Source organism: Pholis gunnellus, assembly GCF_910591455.1.
Source record: "Pholis gunnellus genome assembly, chromosome: 7".
Lineage (NCBI taxonomy): Eukaryota > Metazoa > Chordata > Actinopteri > Perciformes > Pholidae > Pholis > Pholis gunnellus.
The window spans coordinates 960,001-975,720 of NC_136533.1; the positions used below are offsets into that span (position 1 = coordinate 960,001).

Sequence of the window (15,720 nt, forward strand, 5' to 3'; positions counted from 1 at the left end):
AGTTGGTATGAAGCAGTAGAGTTTGTACTGATGTGTATTTGTGTTAAAGCGGAATAAAGACGAGAGATGTTCACCGTGTTGTGCTTCATAAACATTTACTCATGAAGGTTAAAACATCTTTGAGTGAACTGGACTCGTTCACCTCAGTTTATTTTCTGACTGACTTTGTTAGTTTCAGTTGTGAGGAAAGTATTATTATTATTATTATTTATTCCTCTGAGAGATTCAATGTGATTTAAAGATGACGTTGAGTTGAAGGTGGAGATATTTACATAAATCTATTTATAATAAACCTTTATAAAGGAGCATTTTACTACACAAAGAGCTGCTTAACTTATTAGAACTTAAACAGTCTTTGACTGTCCTGATGTCTTCTGTCCTCTCAGAGACAAACCCAGCGAGCCTTAAAGCCCTGAACACACGCAGCTGATTGGACGTCTTCAGGTGGAAGTGAACTTGTTTGTCTTGCCCGTCTGCATGAATCTATTAACCCTTTCATTGAAAAAGACGAGATGTTCACAGACGAGTGTTTAAAGAATCAGCTTTTAAAGTCAGACTGTGTCATTAAAACGTTAACATCTCAGAGGACATGACCTCGGTGTCTTCATCCTTGTGATTGGACGAACTCAGAACAGCTGTGGGAACATTGATATCAGCTAAGCTAGCTAGCTAGCTAGCCAAGCTAACGGCCATGTTGCTGTTGTGAGAGATGAGACGTAGTTTTCACAAAACTAAATAATAATACGACAAAGTTTCTTAACTTCCTGAATTATCTTTTAAATGATCAAACATTTGTGTAATTCATGGATCAACTCAAACATGGTCCAGAAAACATTTCTCTCGCCGTTGACTATCGTCCATATTGTTCCAGAAGGGGCGGGACTTAGCCGCTCTATTGACGCCATAGTTGTAGTTTTCTGTTAGGATGAGCTGCTCTAAACGAAGCCTCTGTTGCTGAGTTGCTCAACTTTTGGTGGACAGAATGTTTTTAAGGCTTTGTTTTCAGCTCCTTTACCTTCTGATGATTAAGTTAAAGCTGGAAAGTCTCGTGGAAAGTTGTTTTAGACTCTGAAGATGTGCTCAACATTACATCTTTTACCGACTGACGTAGTACTACTTGTATATTATATGATATATATCCCTCTACCTGTCATTGGTCTGTTGGTCTAGTCCGGTGTGTTCTAGTCTGCTAACATCTCCTGATAGAGTAGATGATGAATATTTAGTCCAACAGTCTTTGAAGCAAACCACTCAAAGAATAAAACTCTGGTCCTAAATCCTCTGTGGAGAGTGAATGAAGGACGCTGGTGAACGCAGACAGAAGACTTTTAATTTGACAGCATTCATTCTGCAGGAAGTGACATCACAGCTGATGTCCTCTGAAGTTTGAATCAACACACGAGAATCTTTGGCTTCATTTCAGCCACAAAGAAAATAAAACATGTTTCCAGCTCCACCAGGACAGAAGCCGAGACTCCTGCAGCGTTAAACAAGCATACAAATATAAAATGAGCATTCTGAATGGCACATTACCGTCACCTCAAACCCTTAAAAAGCCCTCTGACCTCATGCTGGATCAACACACTGAGCTCAGACGCTTCAGACGCTGCGTTTACATGTTCACGGAAAAAAGTCAGACAAGTCAAAATGACTGTTGCATTCACATGCTGCGTTTGTTCAGGAAGAAACAAACCTGTTAAATAAGCGTTCATGGTCATGCCGAGACGTCCTTTCACAATAAAGTCTGCAGGTTGACGGAACAGAAGGAGAACCAATGAGAACAGAGAACCAGCGCATCGAACGAAGAGCTGCCGAGCTCATTTCATCAGCGACAGAAGAACAGATGAAGCTTTGTTTCATGTTCCAGGTGAAGAAGCAGCGTGTGACCGTTCACAGGAAGTTTCTCACAGCGCGTTCACACGTCCGACAGCTTCTCACCGTCTACATTCTGTTGCTTTATCTTCAGCACTCAGACAGGAAGTCAAAGCATCACGTTAACAAGAGGAACGGACTCTTCTAACAGGTCTTGAACACATCCTGTCCACTTCTTCTTGCTTGTTCTCTATGAAGCTTCATTGAAATAATCTCATTTTCAGCTCCGACTGTCTCAGAAACCTCTTTATGAGCATTAAAGATCTCTTTTAGTCAGACGGTTAAATCTGGAAATCCACGAGGCACAAACAGCAGAATCAAAGACCAGAAGTCTTCACGGGTCCAACATGTCCAGACCAGCAGAACCAGAACTACTCCTTCAAAATAAAACAGCAGAAATCATCATCGGGGACGTGAGGACTCGCAGCCAATAAATACAAGTTAAGTCAAATAATGTGAAGTCACAGAAGCCAAATCATTTAAAATAAGTCGTTCTTTATGCTTTAAAAAACAAATCATACAGAAATAAAAGACTTTAAAATCTCTTCATGGTTTTTTTTTAAACGACCAAAACGAGACGACGTCGTCCTCGACTTCACCGATTATTAAAACTAATTATTCAATAAAAAGATTTCTTCAACATTCATAGTCCTGTGCTCCTGTCCTCAGATACAGGTTTTCAAAATAAAAGCTCATGCACCAATCAACCAGAGTGAATATTTGGTTTGTTTTTAAGGTTCAAACACTAAACGGCCAAAAGTATGCGGACGCCCGAAAAATTTAAAAATTTTGAAAAAGAGACGAAGCCCAAAACTGTTGCATTAAAGCTGAAGAATCATTATTATTTCTCTTTTCTTGTGAAATACGAAATAGTTTGGAGCCTTTAAAACGAGGAGACATCGTCCTCAAGACGTCCTCAAGGACACGAACAGACGAGGACGAGCTCGTTGGCATATTTTGGGCCGTTTTGTGCATTTTAGAGAAAAAACACTTTCAGAAATAATTGTTACCAGCGAACCGTTTAATATAAAGTAGATGAACTCAGAGCCGTGTTGTTCCAGTGAAAACTATCCTTTCACAATAAAAGAATGTGTGAGGTCATCGTTCGTCTCTCATTCACTCAGGGTCACAGTAAGATGGCGGCTCCATCGTCACGGAGATAAGGCAAAACAGGAAGCAGCGCCGCCGCCGTCTCTTTAAAAGTTAAAGACAGACAGAGAGACAGACAGAGAGACAGACAGAGAGACAGAGAGACAGACAGACAGACAGACAGACAGACAGACAGAGAGACAGAGAGACAGAGAGACAGAGAGACAGAGACGGACGGACGTCTGTGGCTGCTGCTTCTTAGCAATTAATACTTAAAATAGAAAAAAGAAACCCACTGTTTTATAAAACTGCTCAGAAGACGTGCGGAGCTGAACCGTCGTCTTCAGCACCGTTTGGATTCGTTAGAAAATGATAAAAAAAATATTTTTCTTAAAGTGTCCGTCTCTCAGTGGAACTCCACGAACTCCTCCAGCGTCTTGGGGATCTGGTTGCGGTACGTGATCTGGTGCTGGCGGACGGCGCGCGCCGCCAGGCACTTGAGGCTCATCTTCATCTGCGTCTTCAGCAGGATCTCCGACACGCCCGTGGTGCTCTTGTCCAGCGGCGTCTTCTTCTGCTTGTTGGTCATGTCCGTGTGGGCGCCGGCCTCCACCAGGTTGATGATGATGGCGTGCAGCGTGAGGAAGTCGCTGATGGGCCGGTTGTACTGGACGATGACGTGCAGCGGCGTGTTGCCCTCGTGGTCCACGGCGTTGACCTGCGCGCCGCAGTCCAGCAGCAGCTTGGTGACCTGGGCGCTGGGGAAGCTGCACACGTCGTTGGTGTGGAAGTCGTCCACCGGCGTGCTGGAGCTGATGGCCAGGTGGAGCAGGGAGGAGCCCTCGCGGGACCGCGGGTCCAGCTGGATCAGGTCGTAGATGTGCTTGTTGATGCGGGCGCGCGCCTCGTTGCCGCAGGTGGTCTTGGTGGAGATGCAGGTCAGGTACAGGAAGGTGAACACGTTGGACTCGTAGTTGTCCAGGGCCTGCGGCAGCTCCGACTCGACCGCCGTGTCCACGCGCGCCATGCTGCGCTGGATCTCCAGCACGCTGCAGCTCAGCACCTGCTCCACGGCTGAGGCCAGCACCGACTCCTTCAGGTGCACCATCTGGGAGAACACCTGGGCGAAGCGCAGAAGGTCCTTGTGCGTGTTGCGGTTGCCCTTCTGCCGCAGGCGCAGCGCGTGAAGCCACAGCTTGATGCACTGCTCAAACTCCATGTTGTCGGCGTAGACGGCGCCGCGGTAGATGATGGGGTGCGACACGTCGATGTTGTCCGAGCCCAGGACCCGCTCCCGGATCATCAGGCCCTCCATGTGCAGGGCGTCCCGGTCCACCCGGATGGCCTCCAGCTCTTGGGGAGTCCGGCACTCGCTGCGCCCGCCGTACGCCTCGATGGCCGGCAGCAGCTCCTTGGCGACGACGCGCTCCGGGTCGCGGTGGCGCTCCGTCATGGCCATGTGCAGGTAGTGGTACGTCCTCTGGATGTCGTAGTTCTCCCGGTCGTTGGCGAACGAGGCGCCCAGCAGCTCCAGGGCCTCGATGCGGCTGCGCGGGTCGCAGTCGGCGTGCGCCAGCAGCAGCTCCACCACGTCCGCTTTGCAGCTCTCCGCCGCCACCTTCAGCGGCGTCATGCCGTGTCCGTTCACCACCATGCCCGCCCGGCATCGCACCAGCTCCTTCACGATTTCCAGGTGGCCCGCCTCGGCGGCGAAGTGCAGCGCGGTGGCCCCGCAGTGGGCCTTGGCGTTGGGGTCGGCCCCTTGCTCCAGCAGGAACTGGACCACGTCGGCGTGGCCCTTGTAGGCGGCGATCATCAGGCAGGTGTTGTTGTACTTGTTGGTGATGCGGATGTCGGCGTTGTGCTCCACCAGGTAGTGGACGATGTCCAGGCGCCCGTCGAAGCAGGCGGCCCGCAGCGGGGTGGAGTTGGTGATGGTGGTGTGGTTGACGTTGGCGCGGTGACTCAGCAGCAGGCGCACCACCTCGAAGTGACCGGCTCCGGCCGCGCACCACAGCGCCGTGGCCCCGTCGATGACGTAGCTGAGGGACGGACAGGAGACACAATCAGGACCTGATCTCAAGACCTAAATCTATTTAACCTTCTAGAGGTGAACACGTCAGAGGTAACATGGCAGCTCTTCTTACCCGTCGAACCGAACCGTGCCGGTCTGTTCCGTGTCCACCTTGTAGTGGTCCACGAGCAGCCGGACCACTTTGTCGTGTCCGTTGCGGGCCGCGATGATCAGAGGCGTGGACCTCTGGCCGGCCACATGGGTCACGTGGCTCAGCAGGTACCGGACCTCCGCCTCCGGGTGGTTGTGGAGCAGCGCGGCCAGCGTCAAGACTCGACCCTCGCTGGCCGCCTTGTACACGTAGCCGGCCAGAGACTCCATCTGATGAGCCCGACAGGTAGTAGGAGGAGGAGCCAGGACCACCGCTTTCTTCTTCGCAACTGGCGCCCGCAATAGAGTCCACTCGTCCAAAGCGAGCCGCCGCCTCCCATTAAAATGTCGAAACCTTCCCCAGTGCACACATGAAAAAAAGTGTATGTTCTCCGTAATGGCCACGAGAGAAAAAAAAAATAAAAGAAGAAAAAAAACGTGACGGATCCCGGAATCTTTCTTACAGGATAATTGTAATTTTTAAATAAATTAAATAAAAAAATGTATTTAAATTAAATAAAAAATTTGAATTAAATTAAATTAAAAATGTATGTTCTCCGTAATGACCACGAGAGACAACAACAACAACAACAACAAAACGTGACGGATCTCGGGCTTGTTTTACGGGATAAGTGTCCGATAATGGGCTCCAGCTTCTGGCTCAGCTGAGAGAGCTAGCCGGTTAGCTCGTGTGCTAATGTTAGCGAGCTGCTGCAACAACAAACCGCCGCTCTTTAGCTTCCGGTTTGTTTAAACCAAACGTACACAGCTCAACGGTCGTATTAATGAATCTCCTGCTGGTGTTTCTGTCAGAAAACTCAAAAAGCTTCACGGATTTAAATCTCAAACACACAACAGCCACTTTCACCTTCTGCTAACTAGTCATCTGCCCGGAAGTTGCCGTTCAACTTAAAAACACCTCCGACGGGAAACCTTCTCCAGCTCACATAAGTTCCACTGCGAAGACTTCCTCTTTTAAAAAACAACAACTTGGTTTAAAAAAAAAAACAAGACGACAAAAACTTCAGAAATAGAAAAAAAATGAAATAAATAAACGGGAAAAAGACATTGATATTTAAATAGTAGTGAGGACATTGTAAAGCCCTTTCATTAAGGGAGGACTATTTAATTTGTTTAACCTATATTTTAAAAAGAAATGTCACTAAGAGAGGACTCAATAGTTTTTAGTTCATATTTTTAAATTTAAATTAATATTTAGATATTTTAATAAATATTTTAATTTAAATATATATATATTTAAAAACCAATATAACAACATAATACACAGTGGCACAACAACATAATAATGTACATATATGATTGGATGACATAACATCGTCCGTGCATGAAGTATATTTATGTCATTGTTCACATTGTATTATGAAATATGTCAGTTTTGATTTCATACAAATTTGTGTTGCCTTCTGAGAGAAATCTCAGAAAAGGAAAATAAACGTTAAAGATGAGATTAATATTCACTATTTCTGAGGTTATAATATGTATTGTCTTGTCCACGGTTAATTAATTCATACAATAAATTAAAAAAATGATTACTTATGATTATATTATCAATGTTATGAACCTTCATTTGATATTTCTAACATTTCATATTCATAAATGTATTCAGACATTTAAAGACTACAACACAAAATAACACAAAAGTACAACTAGTGAATTTATTTCCTCTTTGTCCTGATCCCAGTCATAAACGAGTTCAGCATGAAACATATTCAGAAGCGTCTGTTCAGAGGAGGTTCAACAAAAGGTCGTCTGAAGATTTCACATTTCTGCACTTTGAGGACGAGACAACCAAGTTTCACAATAACTTCAATCTCAACAAAAATGTCCTCGTCCTCCTCTTCAGGCTGTCAGATCATCACAGATAATCTTGTGGATTGATGATGAAATATTCACATTCAGTCACAGCTGCTGAACCTCTGGCTGACATGAAGCATCGCTCAGATAATCAGACTTTCTGATCTGTGATCTATAGTTCTCTGTAATCTACAGGATCTGGGTTTCATATCATTTTATTGTGATCTGCTGCTGGTGATACTCATCCTGGCTGAGCTAACCTTGCTCAGTACATTTACTCAAGTACTGTCCTTACTGCGCAAATCTTACTTTACTTGAGTATTGTATTTTGTGCTACTTTATACTTATTGCACAGCATTGATTTCTGTTACGATACGTTGCGTTGCGATACGTTGCGTTGCGCTTCGTTGCGTTGCGCTTCGTTGCGATGACCCATTCTTAGGAAATTTGCAGCATTTCAGCGATAAAAGCGGTAAAAAAACAAAACAAGTACAATAAATAATATAATAAATAAGTAATCAAACAGTATAATCAAAAAGTAAGTTAAAAAAACAGTAAACAGTTACTTTACAGATTCAGATTATTAAAAGGAAATATAATGAACAAATAAAAGATGATGTATGATCAGAGATTAAACTACCAGCAGTATAAAGTCACTACAGTGATGAACACATTCATGCATCAATAATAATAATACTTTAATATATTATATACATTATAATGAGTACTGTGATACATGTTGATGATAATACTTATGTACTCTTACTGGAGTAAATCATGTGAGTACTTCTCACAGCTTAATGACACTACTTGATTCTTGATCATTAGGAGTCACAGTGAGGGATCTTCTCACCATCACTGAGCTGAGATCAGTGAACCGAGCTGATCTGAGGCCAGATTACTGCTCTCTAATAAAACGTCGACAGGAGTGTTTGTGCAGATTACAGGATTATCTGCTGCCAGATCAACCTGCTGTTTCAATCTGAAGCTACTGTATTTTATACCATCAAAATGAAAAGTCCAAGGGCGAATCCAAGGTCAGCTTCATCAGCGACGTGAGGAACCGATGAGGAAGGAAAGGTGACGAGAACATCACGTCTCTCCTCAGAACTCTACTTCTGTGTGAAGTTATCCGGCCTGAGAACAGTTGAGATTAAACGTCAGTTTGAACAGAAGGATGCAGCCGTCCAACCGGAGGAGACACGACTCAGCTCTGCATGCAGCGACCTTCATGTGCAGGTTTGTAGAATTCACTTTCCATAATTAGTGTCACCGTTAGTCGACTGTTCCAGTCATTAAGCACACAGCGGGGACGTGTTTAAAGGTGCACAAGCACCAGAAGTTCCTGCTGCAGAAAACTCAACTCAGATCATCCTTAGAACTGGTTTCTGTCCTGATGGAACCTGAACCGCATCATTCTGAGAATAAAGTCCAGAATTACAAGAAAATACATGTTTTTAAAAAAAGCTTGAATGTATTTTTCTTGCATGTAAAATAAAAAACATTTCATTCTCCAGCTCTTTTTTGAAATAGATGAAATAACAATAAATTATTATTATTTTCATAATAATAATTTATTCATTGGAATTCGGAAATCTCAGATTGTTATTATATTTTCTGTTGTTAATAATGTATCATAATTATTGATGCATTACTGTGTTCAACACTTGAATGTTGCAGCTGGTGAAAGTGGATTTTAATGACTTTAAATATGAAGCTAGTTTAATCTGTAATAATACATCTTCATTTATGAGTTGATTATGTTTTGTTTTAATCAGCTGTAAAGTAAATGAATTGTTGTAGAAATATAAAATAGCATCAAATGAATAGTACCTCATCATTATTATTATTAATATTATTATTTCTTATTGTATTTATTTGTTTTTAGACATGGATCAACATGTAATGATGCAGTATTATTTGTGGCCAGATGCTAAATGAGCCATTTAAACAACACTAAGACTCCCAACATGTGAATGAATAAATCAAACTGTGTTATTTTATTTAATGAACACCACTAAAGAAGAAACGTGTGCTGCTGGTTTCCGTCTTTAAAGTGTTTGTTTGGAGGCTGACGGTGGAACTAAGCTGATTACACGAAGCGTGTTGAGTCCAGATGAAAGCAGCAGGAGGTCATTTAGACCCGGAGGAACAGGAGATTAGAGCGGAACCAATCCATGAACTCACCAATAGGTGGTTCTGTGAACAAAGACGTGCAGGAATAAAGACGTTCGTGAGCTGGTCTGTGTTTTCTGATCAAACGTGAGTGATTCCACTTTCCAGCTTTAGAGGTGGTAAAGGTTACTGATCTGGGCGCCATCATCCATCAGGACGCCCAGAGGAAGACGAACAAAACCAACATGACTACGTAGCTAATACAGAGCTGCAGGAATAAGTCTAACGAAGTAGTTTAGTTGTCTCAACCTAACTAAGTAGTTTAGTTGTCTCAATCTAACTAAGTAGTTTAGTTGTCTAAACCTAACTAAGTAGTTTAGTTGTCTGAACATAACGAAGTAGTTTTATTGTCTCAACCTAACTAAGTAGTTTAGTTGTCTCAACCTCACTAAGTAGTGTTGTTGTCTGAACATAACTAAGTAGTGTTGTTGTCTGAACATAACTAAGTAGTGTTGTTGTTGTTTCCTGTGAAGACAGAAGTGTATTTATTCATCCTCTGGGGAATATGAACGTGAGCTGCTAATGCTCTGAAGAGACTATTTTTGTACGATATCTATTATTTGTTTCATGTTTTTATTGTCCCGGTTTGATAAATGTTTCTATTTCGCTAAACTGTCCTCAACCGCTGATCTCAGATGAATCCCATCATGCATCACGGGTATTGAAGCTCAGTTTAAGGCATTCTGATTGGCTGTTTCCGTCCTTTCATGCTTGATAACCCGTCTCCTGCGTCGTGTCCTGTGTTCTGCAGCCGGGCAGCCCGTTCTTCCTCTGAGGAGGCGGTTCTGTCGAGGCCTCGTTTCCACCTGGACTTCTGGCTCGGCTTCACCGTCCACGGCTGGATCCTGGATGTGGGCCGACCCGTTGTCATGGTAACAGGATTCATGGATCTTCTTCTTTTAAAAGAGAGAAAATCTTCTATTTTTGTATATTTTGTTTTGTTTGTGTTCAATTAAAATCCAATTATTAATTATTAAATAAATAAATAATAATAATAATAAATATTATTTATTATTATTATTAATAGATTTGTTCTTCTGTCATTTTATTTCAGTGAATTATATAAAATAAAGATTTCACTTTAGTTATTTGTCCTTTTCATTAAATTAGAATCTACTTTATCCTTTTATCCAAAAACATTAAAGAAGAGTTATTTTGTAGTCCGACTGTAGATTCTCACTGCTGTACTTTACAGTTTGATTCTTTCATTAATATATAAAATATAGAATCTGCTTTATTCTTTTAAACTTTATTTCTGAGTTAAACTATATTTCTGGTGCAGCTCTGCAGGACGATAGTAAAAGTGTTCCTGAGAGAAGCGACTTGATTTAAACTGAAAGAAATGTGAATTATAAATGTTAAAACTTTGAATCTATGTTTGTTATTCGCAGCTCGTCCTCCCAACAGACGGGTTCCCTCTGAACCGTCCTGGAGCCGCAGAAGCTCTTCAGATAGTGTTTAACATCAGCAACACACTGCTGCTGCTCAAAGTACACACACACACACACACACACACACACACACACACACACTCACACACACACTGGTATGAACCCCCTCCTCACAGTGAACTTGATCTTTTAGGTTCTTGAACGCAGCCCCAGAACGTTTCCTCGCGCCGCCGTCCACCTTGGCATCATTGCCGTCGTCATGGGAACCAGCCTCCACCTGGTGGCCGACTCCGTCACGCGGCGGCTGCTTCTGATTGGCTACCAGCTGCACCTGTCGGTCCGAGAGAACCCAGTGATGAGGAGCCTCGAGCCGTCCTCATTGGTCCGTTTATTACTATTCTTCATACTCTACTATTACTATTTACTACACCAAAAAAGATTTCCTACATTTCCCAGAATGCCTTTCTGCAGCCGTGTGATAACAGGTTTGATCTCTGATGCTGTCAGCTGGTGAAACAAGAACTCCATCAATCAAACGATGAATGAAGAGACATTTCATTAATAAACACAAGAATGAATAAATGCAGGACTTCAGCTCGCTGACTGTGTGTTGATGTTATAATAATAAGTGGATTAATATTTCATTATTTCATTTATTGTGCAGAATGTTCTTCATTCAATCAAAGGTTTTAACAGCTTTGTGTTTGTTAAAGGAAATGAAGAAGAGTTCTTCCTGTGAGGACGTGACATTAATAAAATAAGAACACAAGTTTAACTCAACAAAGTATGAAATATTAAGGTTATATTATTATATTATTATTATATTATTATATTTTCCTCTCTGTACCAGAGTTTTGTTTCTATGTTCTCATCATTTATTTCTTGCTTTGAACATGTTTAGTTTTCGTTCTTCGTCGTTCTTCTTCATCGTTTGTGTGCGTGATGAGTTCAATGTGTTCTCATAAAGTCTGTAAATGTGACGATCGTTATTCTGTTTTGCAGATCGACGTCTTTGAGCTTCTGAGTTACTATGACGACACTCTCGGTCATGTGATGCGGTGAGAAGAACTTTGTTTTTAACTTCATCCGCTGAAGTCACACTTTAAATATGCAAATGAGGCATTACGTAACGTAGCCTTTGGTGAAACAGAGTAGAACACATCTCCATGAAGAACGTTCCTCAGAGGATGATGATCTGCTCCGTTTGATGCTAAATGTAAATTGTAAATCTCGTTTTAAGCTTTTAAAGTTGAGGACAAACTGAAGGACACTTCAGGACGTCGAGGGACCTTGATGAGGGACCTTGATGAGGGACCTTGATGAGGGACCTTGATGAGGGACCTTGATGAGGGACCTTGATGAGGGACCTTGATGAGGGACCTTTCTCTCCTCTCCTCAGGTGTGTCCCTCTCTTCCTCGCCCTCTTCCTCTTCTTCACGGGTTGTTTCCGTCTCAGGACTCAGGAGGACGGGATGCCGGCGGCGGCGTGGATGCTGCTCGTCCCCAGCGCCGCGTACCACTGGTCAGCCTGCTTCACGTCTGCACCCGTCACACAGAGGGTCGCGGGTTCGATCCCCGTAGAGCTCAGAGTGACTCGATAGCTTTGTGTTTGTTTCCTCTTCCAGCTCGTCTCAAACCTTCTCATGTAACGTTAAAGTCCATGAGGGCGCTTTGTTGTTACATTATTATTTCATAAATCATTGTGCGTTTCTACAAACGTGATGAAACATATTCATGGTTCAGAAACGTCGACATTCATCGTATCCGTGTTCCAACATGTTTGATTCTGTGTTTGGTCTTCATCTCACGGGAGGAGAACTTATCGTCTCTGTGATGAAAGTCTCTCAGTGAGAACACGATGTTCATTAAAGTGGTGATTGAGTCCATTAACTGCTGCAGGAGCATCGACCTCCGTCCAGCTGTGTCCTCTGACTGTAGTTCAGCTGAGCTGCTCTCATCCACACACACACACACACACACACACACACACACACACACACACACACACACACACTCAGAGGTAATGTAGGATGAAGTGTTTTCATCAGGATCATATGCTGAGATATCACATCCTGCATTATGAGACGATGGGCCCCTGGAGACACGTCAGAGGCCCCCAGCCTCAAGACACCCACACGCATTCCATTTTCTATCTTTGTCGTTGTTTTGTGTCTTTTTGTAGTTGCTTTGGTTCGTTTGTAGTCATGTGAATGTTTGTGGTTGTTTTGTGTCCATGTTCAGTCTGTTAGCGTCTCCTCGTCGTCTCTTTGTGACGCTTCAGTCATTCAGTGGCTCTTCTATGTCTTTGGTCAAATATCGTCTCTTTGTGAACATTTTGTGGATTCTTTAGTGACGTTGTAGAAGTCAGACCTTCTGACCAGTCGGCTTGTGCATCGACATCTGACTGACCAATCAAGCCACTAATTATGCATATGGACTATTTTAGTCTCTTTAATTTGGTCTCTTTTCCACTTTAGCACAGACCTGTATGAGTAAAGTACACTTGGATCAACAGCCAGCACCTGAGGCTGTGTGTGTGTGTGTGTGTGTGTGTGTGTGTGTGTGTGTGTGTGTGTGTGTGTGTGTGTGTGTGTGTGTGTGTGTGTGTGTGTGTCTCCAGGTGCTAGTAATAATTGAGTAGTTCTCAGGTGTTGCTGACTAATTACTTTACTCCACTAGGACGGCACTTACTGATGAACGCAGAATTCAAGGAGCATGTCACCAAACAACAAACCTCTCACATTATTATGAAGCTTCATCCAAACTGAAGATGAATTCCCAGAACATCTGCTCAACACAACGTGACTGAAGTCTTGTTTTCGTCCTGTTATATTAGTGGAATATCTGAAAACAGCTGCTCGGTGCGCATGTTGTCCACAGAAGTGCTGTTTTGCTCCAGAACCTCCAGTCGAGTGAACAAGCTTTAAAACGTTGAATTTAAACTGAGCAGCAGTTTAAAGGTCTCGTTGTTTCCGGTTCGGTTTGTCAGAACGAGTCAGAGCAACAGGTGTTTCAGTTTAACCCGTGACCGTGTTAACTGGTGACCTCTTTAGCCGAATGCGTCCGTGGTTGTCATCGTGACTTAATGGTTGGTAGATAATAAACACAGATATTTAAAACTGATTTAAAGTCTTTTATGAGGAAAACCTTCATGTTCACTACGAGCGACCGGGAGAGTCACCAGTTAACACGGTCACGGGTTAAACTGGAACACCGGCGGCGTCTCTTTGCGTCTTTTGCAATTTGAATGTTGTGTTTTTAAGTGTTTTCTGGTTGTTGAGTCTCAGAGTCATCATCATGTGTTGAACATCTACCAGTGAACAACAGAACCAACTGGAGGTTCTACAGAACACCTGAAACACAATCACAGGATCAATAAGGAAGAATATATCGTTCTGTTCTTTTGGTTGGAAAAGTGTCATCTGTCCCTGTTTCTCCTGTCAGGTACCTGATCACCGAGGGTCAGACTTTCATCCTCTTCATCTTCACCTTCTTCGCCATGACGGCCATGGTGATGCACCAGAGGAGGCGGGGCCTGGTTCCCGACGGCAACGGCCTCTTCATGCTCTACAGGTACACAAACAGGTGCTCTGATGACCATGTTTGTACATATTTAAAGGCACGATCATGGACTTCATTACTCAGAAATTCTGTTGCTAGTTTCTCTGCAGCTCTGATCCTGGTGGCGGTCTGGGTCGCGTTTCTGTGGAGCGACGCCGTCCTGAGGAAGAAGCACCCTGGACTCATCTACGTCCCTCAGCCTCGTGCCTTTTACAGCCTCCACCTCCGCCGATGTGTCATGTGTTAAAGCTGCATTCTCTCTAGTGTCCACCAGGGGGCGACTCCTCTGGTTGTATAGAAGTCTATGAGAAAATGACTCTACTTCTCTCTTGATTTATTACCTCAGTAAACATTGTAAACATGAGTTTATGGTCTCAATCTCTAGTTTCAAGTCTTCTTCAATACAGCATGATGTTCATTTAGTAAATGATGGTCCATTTAGAGTCACACAGACCATAAAGCAGGGGATGCCTAAATGTAGTTTAAAAATATTTCAACTTGTATGCGTTTATAACTTTTTCTGCAGAAAAATAAGGTTTTTTCTCTGTCAGATATGACAGAGTTGTAAATAACGAGTTTCTGACTCTGCACTCAGCCTCAGGCAGCTGTTAGCTCGTGTAAACCCGGGTTAACGATAAACGTGTGAAACTGTTATCGGAGGAATAAACAGAGTGAGCTGCTCAATAGAATCCGGGTCTAAAGCTTCTGTTGGTTCTGTTGGTTCTGTTGGTTCTGTTGGTTCTGTGCACTGATGTGGACGTGCTCCCGAGCACCAGAGTCCCTTCAGCAGGCTGCACGGGTCAGTTAGGTTTAATATCATTTTCAGGTTTAGTGGATTAAAAATACAGAATTTCATGCTGGAAAACAGGATGAATTATTTAATGATGCGTGACAGTTGAATATCATTTACATATCTTTTTGTTTATTCTTTGTTTTCCCTCTAAGGCCCTTCAATGTCTTCATCCTTTTTCCTGCTTTTTCATAATTAAGAAAATATGAATCATGCTTGAACAATAAATCCTCTGGCACACGTAACTGCACCACAACAGGCGACATGAATGCTGAATTCATTACACACGTTTACTGATGAGTGTTTCTGGTTTTTATTAACCTTCAGCCGTCTCTGGTCTGAATATAACGACATGAACGTCACGTTCAGCTGTCGTTCTGCTTAATGAATCAAAGATAACTTAAATATTGCACTGATAATAATAATGACGATAAACAATAATAACACAAACAGTCTGCTGGTTAGAAGCACGTTTCCCTCCTCACATAAGTCATTATGCAGTGTCGCTGTCATGGGAACATAAGGCTGAGTCGTTCACACGTTGGAGGGAAAAACATCTAGAGTTCGGAGCTTTGTGGTTTATCCAGTGGAGCCATTTGTGTTAGAATTAATAATAATATAGACGTCAGAACAAATCCAGCTTTGAGGTTTCTAAATCCACAGGAGCAGAAAATAGACCTGAATGCAGGAATGAGGTAGGACACACAGCTCCTAAGCTGCATCACTACTCCGTCTACATAGCGCAGATCAAAACACTCTGGTTTTTAGAATGTTCTTTCTGCAAGACACAACACAGCAGCATCCATAAGAGAATGAAAGGAAAGGTAATTTAAGATAAGATAAGACCTACCTAACTACTAACA

General features: G+C 43.0%; 3 protein-coding genes across 4 annotated transcripts in view; 2 read left to right on the forward strand and 1 right to left on the reverse strand.

The window, feature by feature from the left end:
• Window positions 1–46, forward strand: part of itga11b (integrin, alpha 11b) — a gene marked incomplete at its 5' end in the record, with an annotated part of 26,354 nt that extends 26,308 nt beyond the window's left edge. The window contains one exon of the mRNA XM_079162176.1: window positions 1–46. This exon is cut by the window's left edge and continues 787 nt beyond it.
• Window positions 47–1,318: 1,272 nt separating this feature from the next.
• On the reverse strand, window positions 1,319–5,679 carry fem1b (fem-1 homolog b). Of its 2 annotated transcripts, XR_013767164.1 has the most exons (3): window positions 5,109–5,679; window positions 2,891–5,003; window positions 1,319–2,249 (listed from the first exon to the last, which is right to left on the reverse strand). XR_013767164.1 is itself a non-coding variant. In XM_079163736.1 (2 exons), the coding sequence occupies exons 1-2, from the start codon at window positions 5,354–5,356 to the stop codon at window positions 3,368–3,370; spliced, it is 1,884 nt and encodes a 627-aa protein (XP_079019862.1). In that variant the 5' UTR covers window positions 5,357–5,679; the 3' UTR covers window positions 1,319–3,367. The 2 variants fall into 2 exon arrangements, 1 of the variants encoding a protein (XP_079019862.1); XM_079163736.1 differs by having other exon boundaries at window positions 1,319–5,003.
• Window positions 5,680–9,762: 4,083 nt separating this feature from the next.
• Window positions 9,763–14,314, forward strand: cln6b (CLN6 transmembrane ER protein b; the record flags this gene model as incomplete). The annotated part of the gene is made up of 8 exons (XM_079163432.1): window positions 9,763–9,773; window positions 9,867–9,987; window positions 10,507–10,605; window positions 10,700–10,888; window positions 11,509–11,564; window positions 11,906–12,028; window positions 13,951–14,079; window positions 14,167–14,314. The coding sequence occupies 8 exons, from the start codon at window positions 9,763–9,765 to the stop codon at window positions 14,312–14,314; spliced, it is 876 nt and encodes a 291-aa protein (XP_079019558.1).
• Window positions 14,315–15,720: the final 1,406 nt, after the last annotated feature.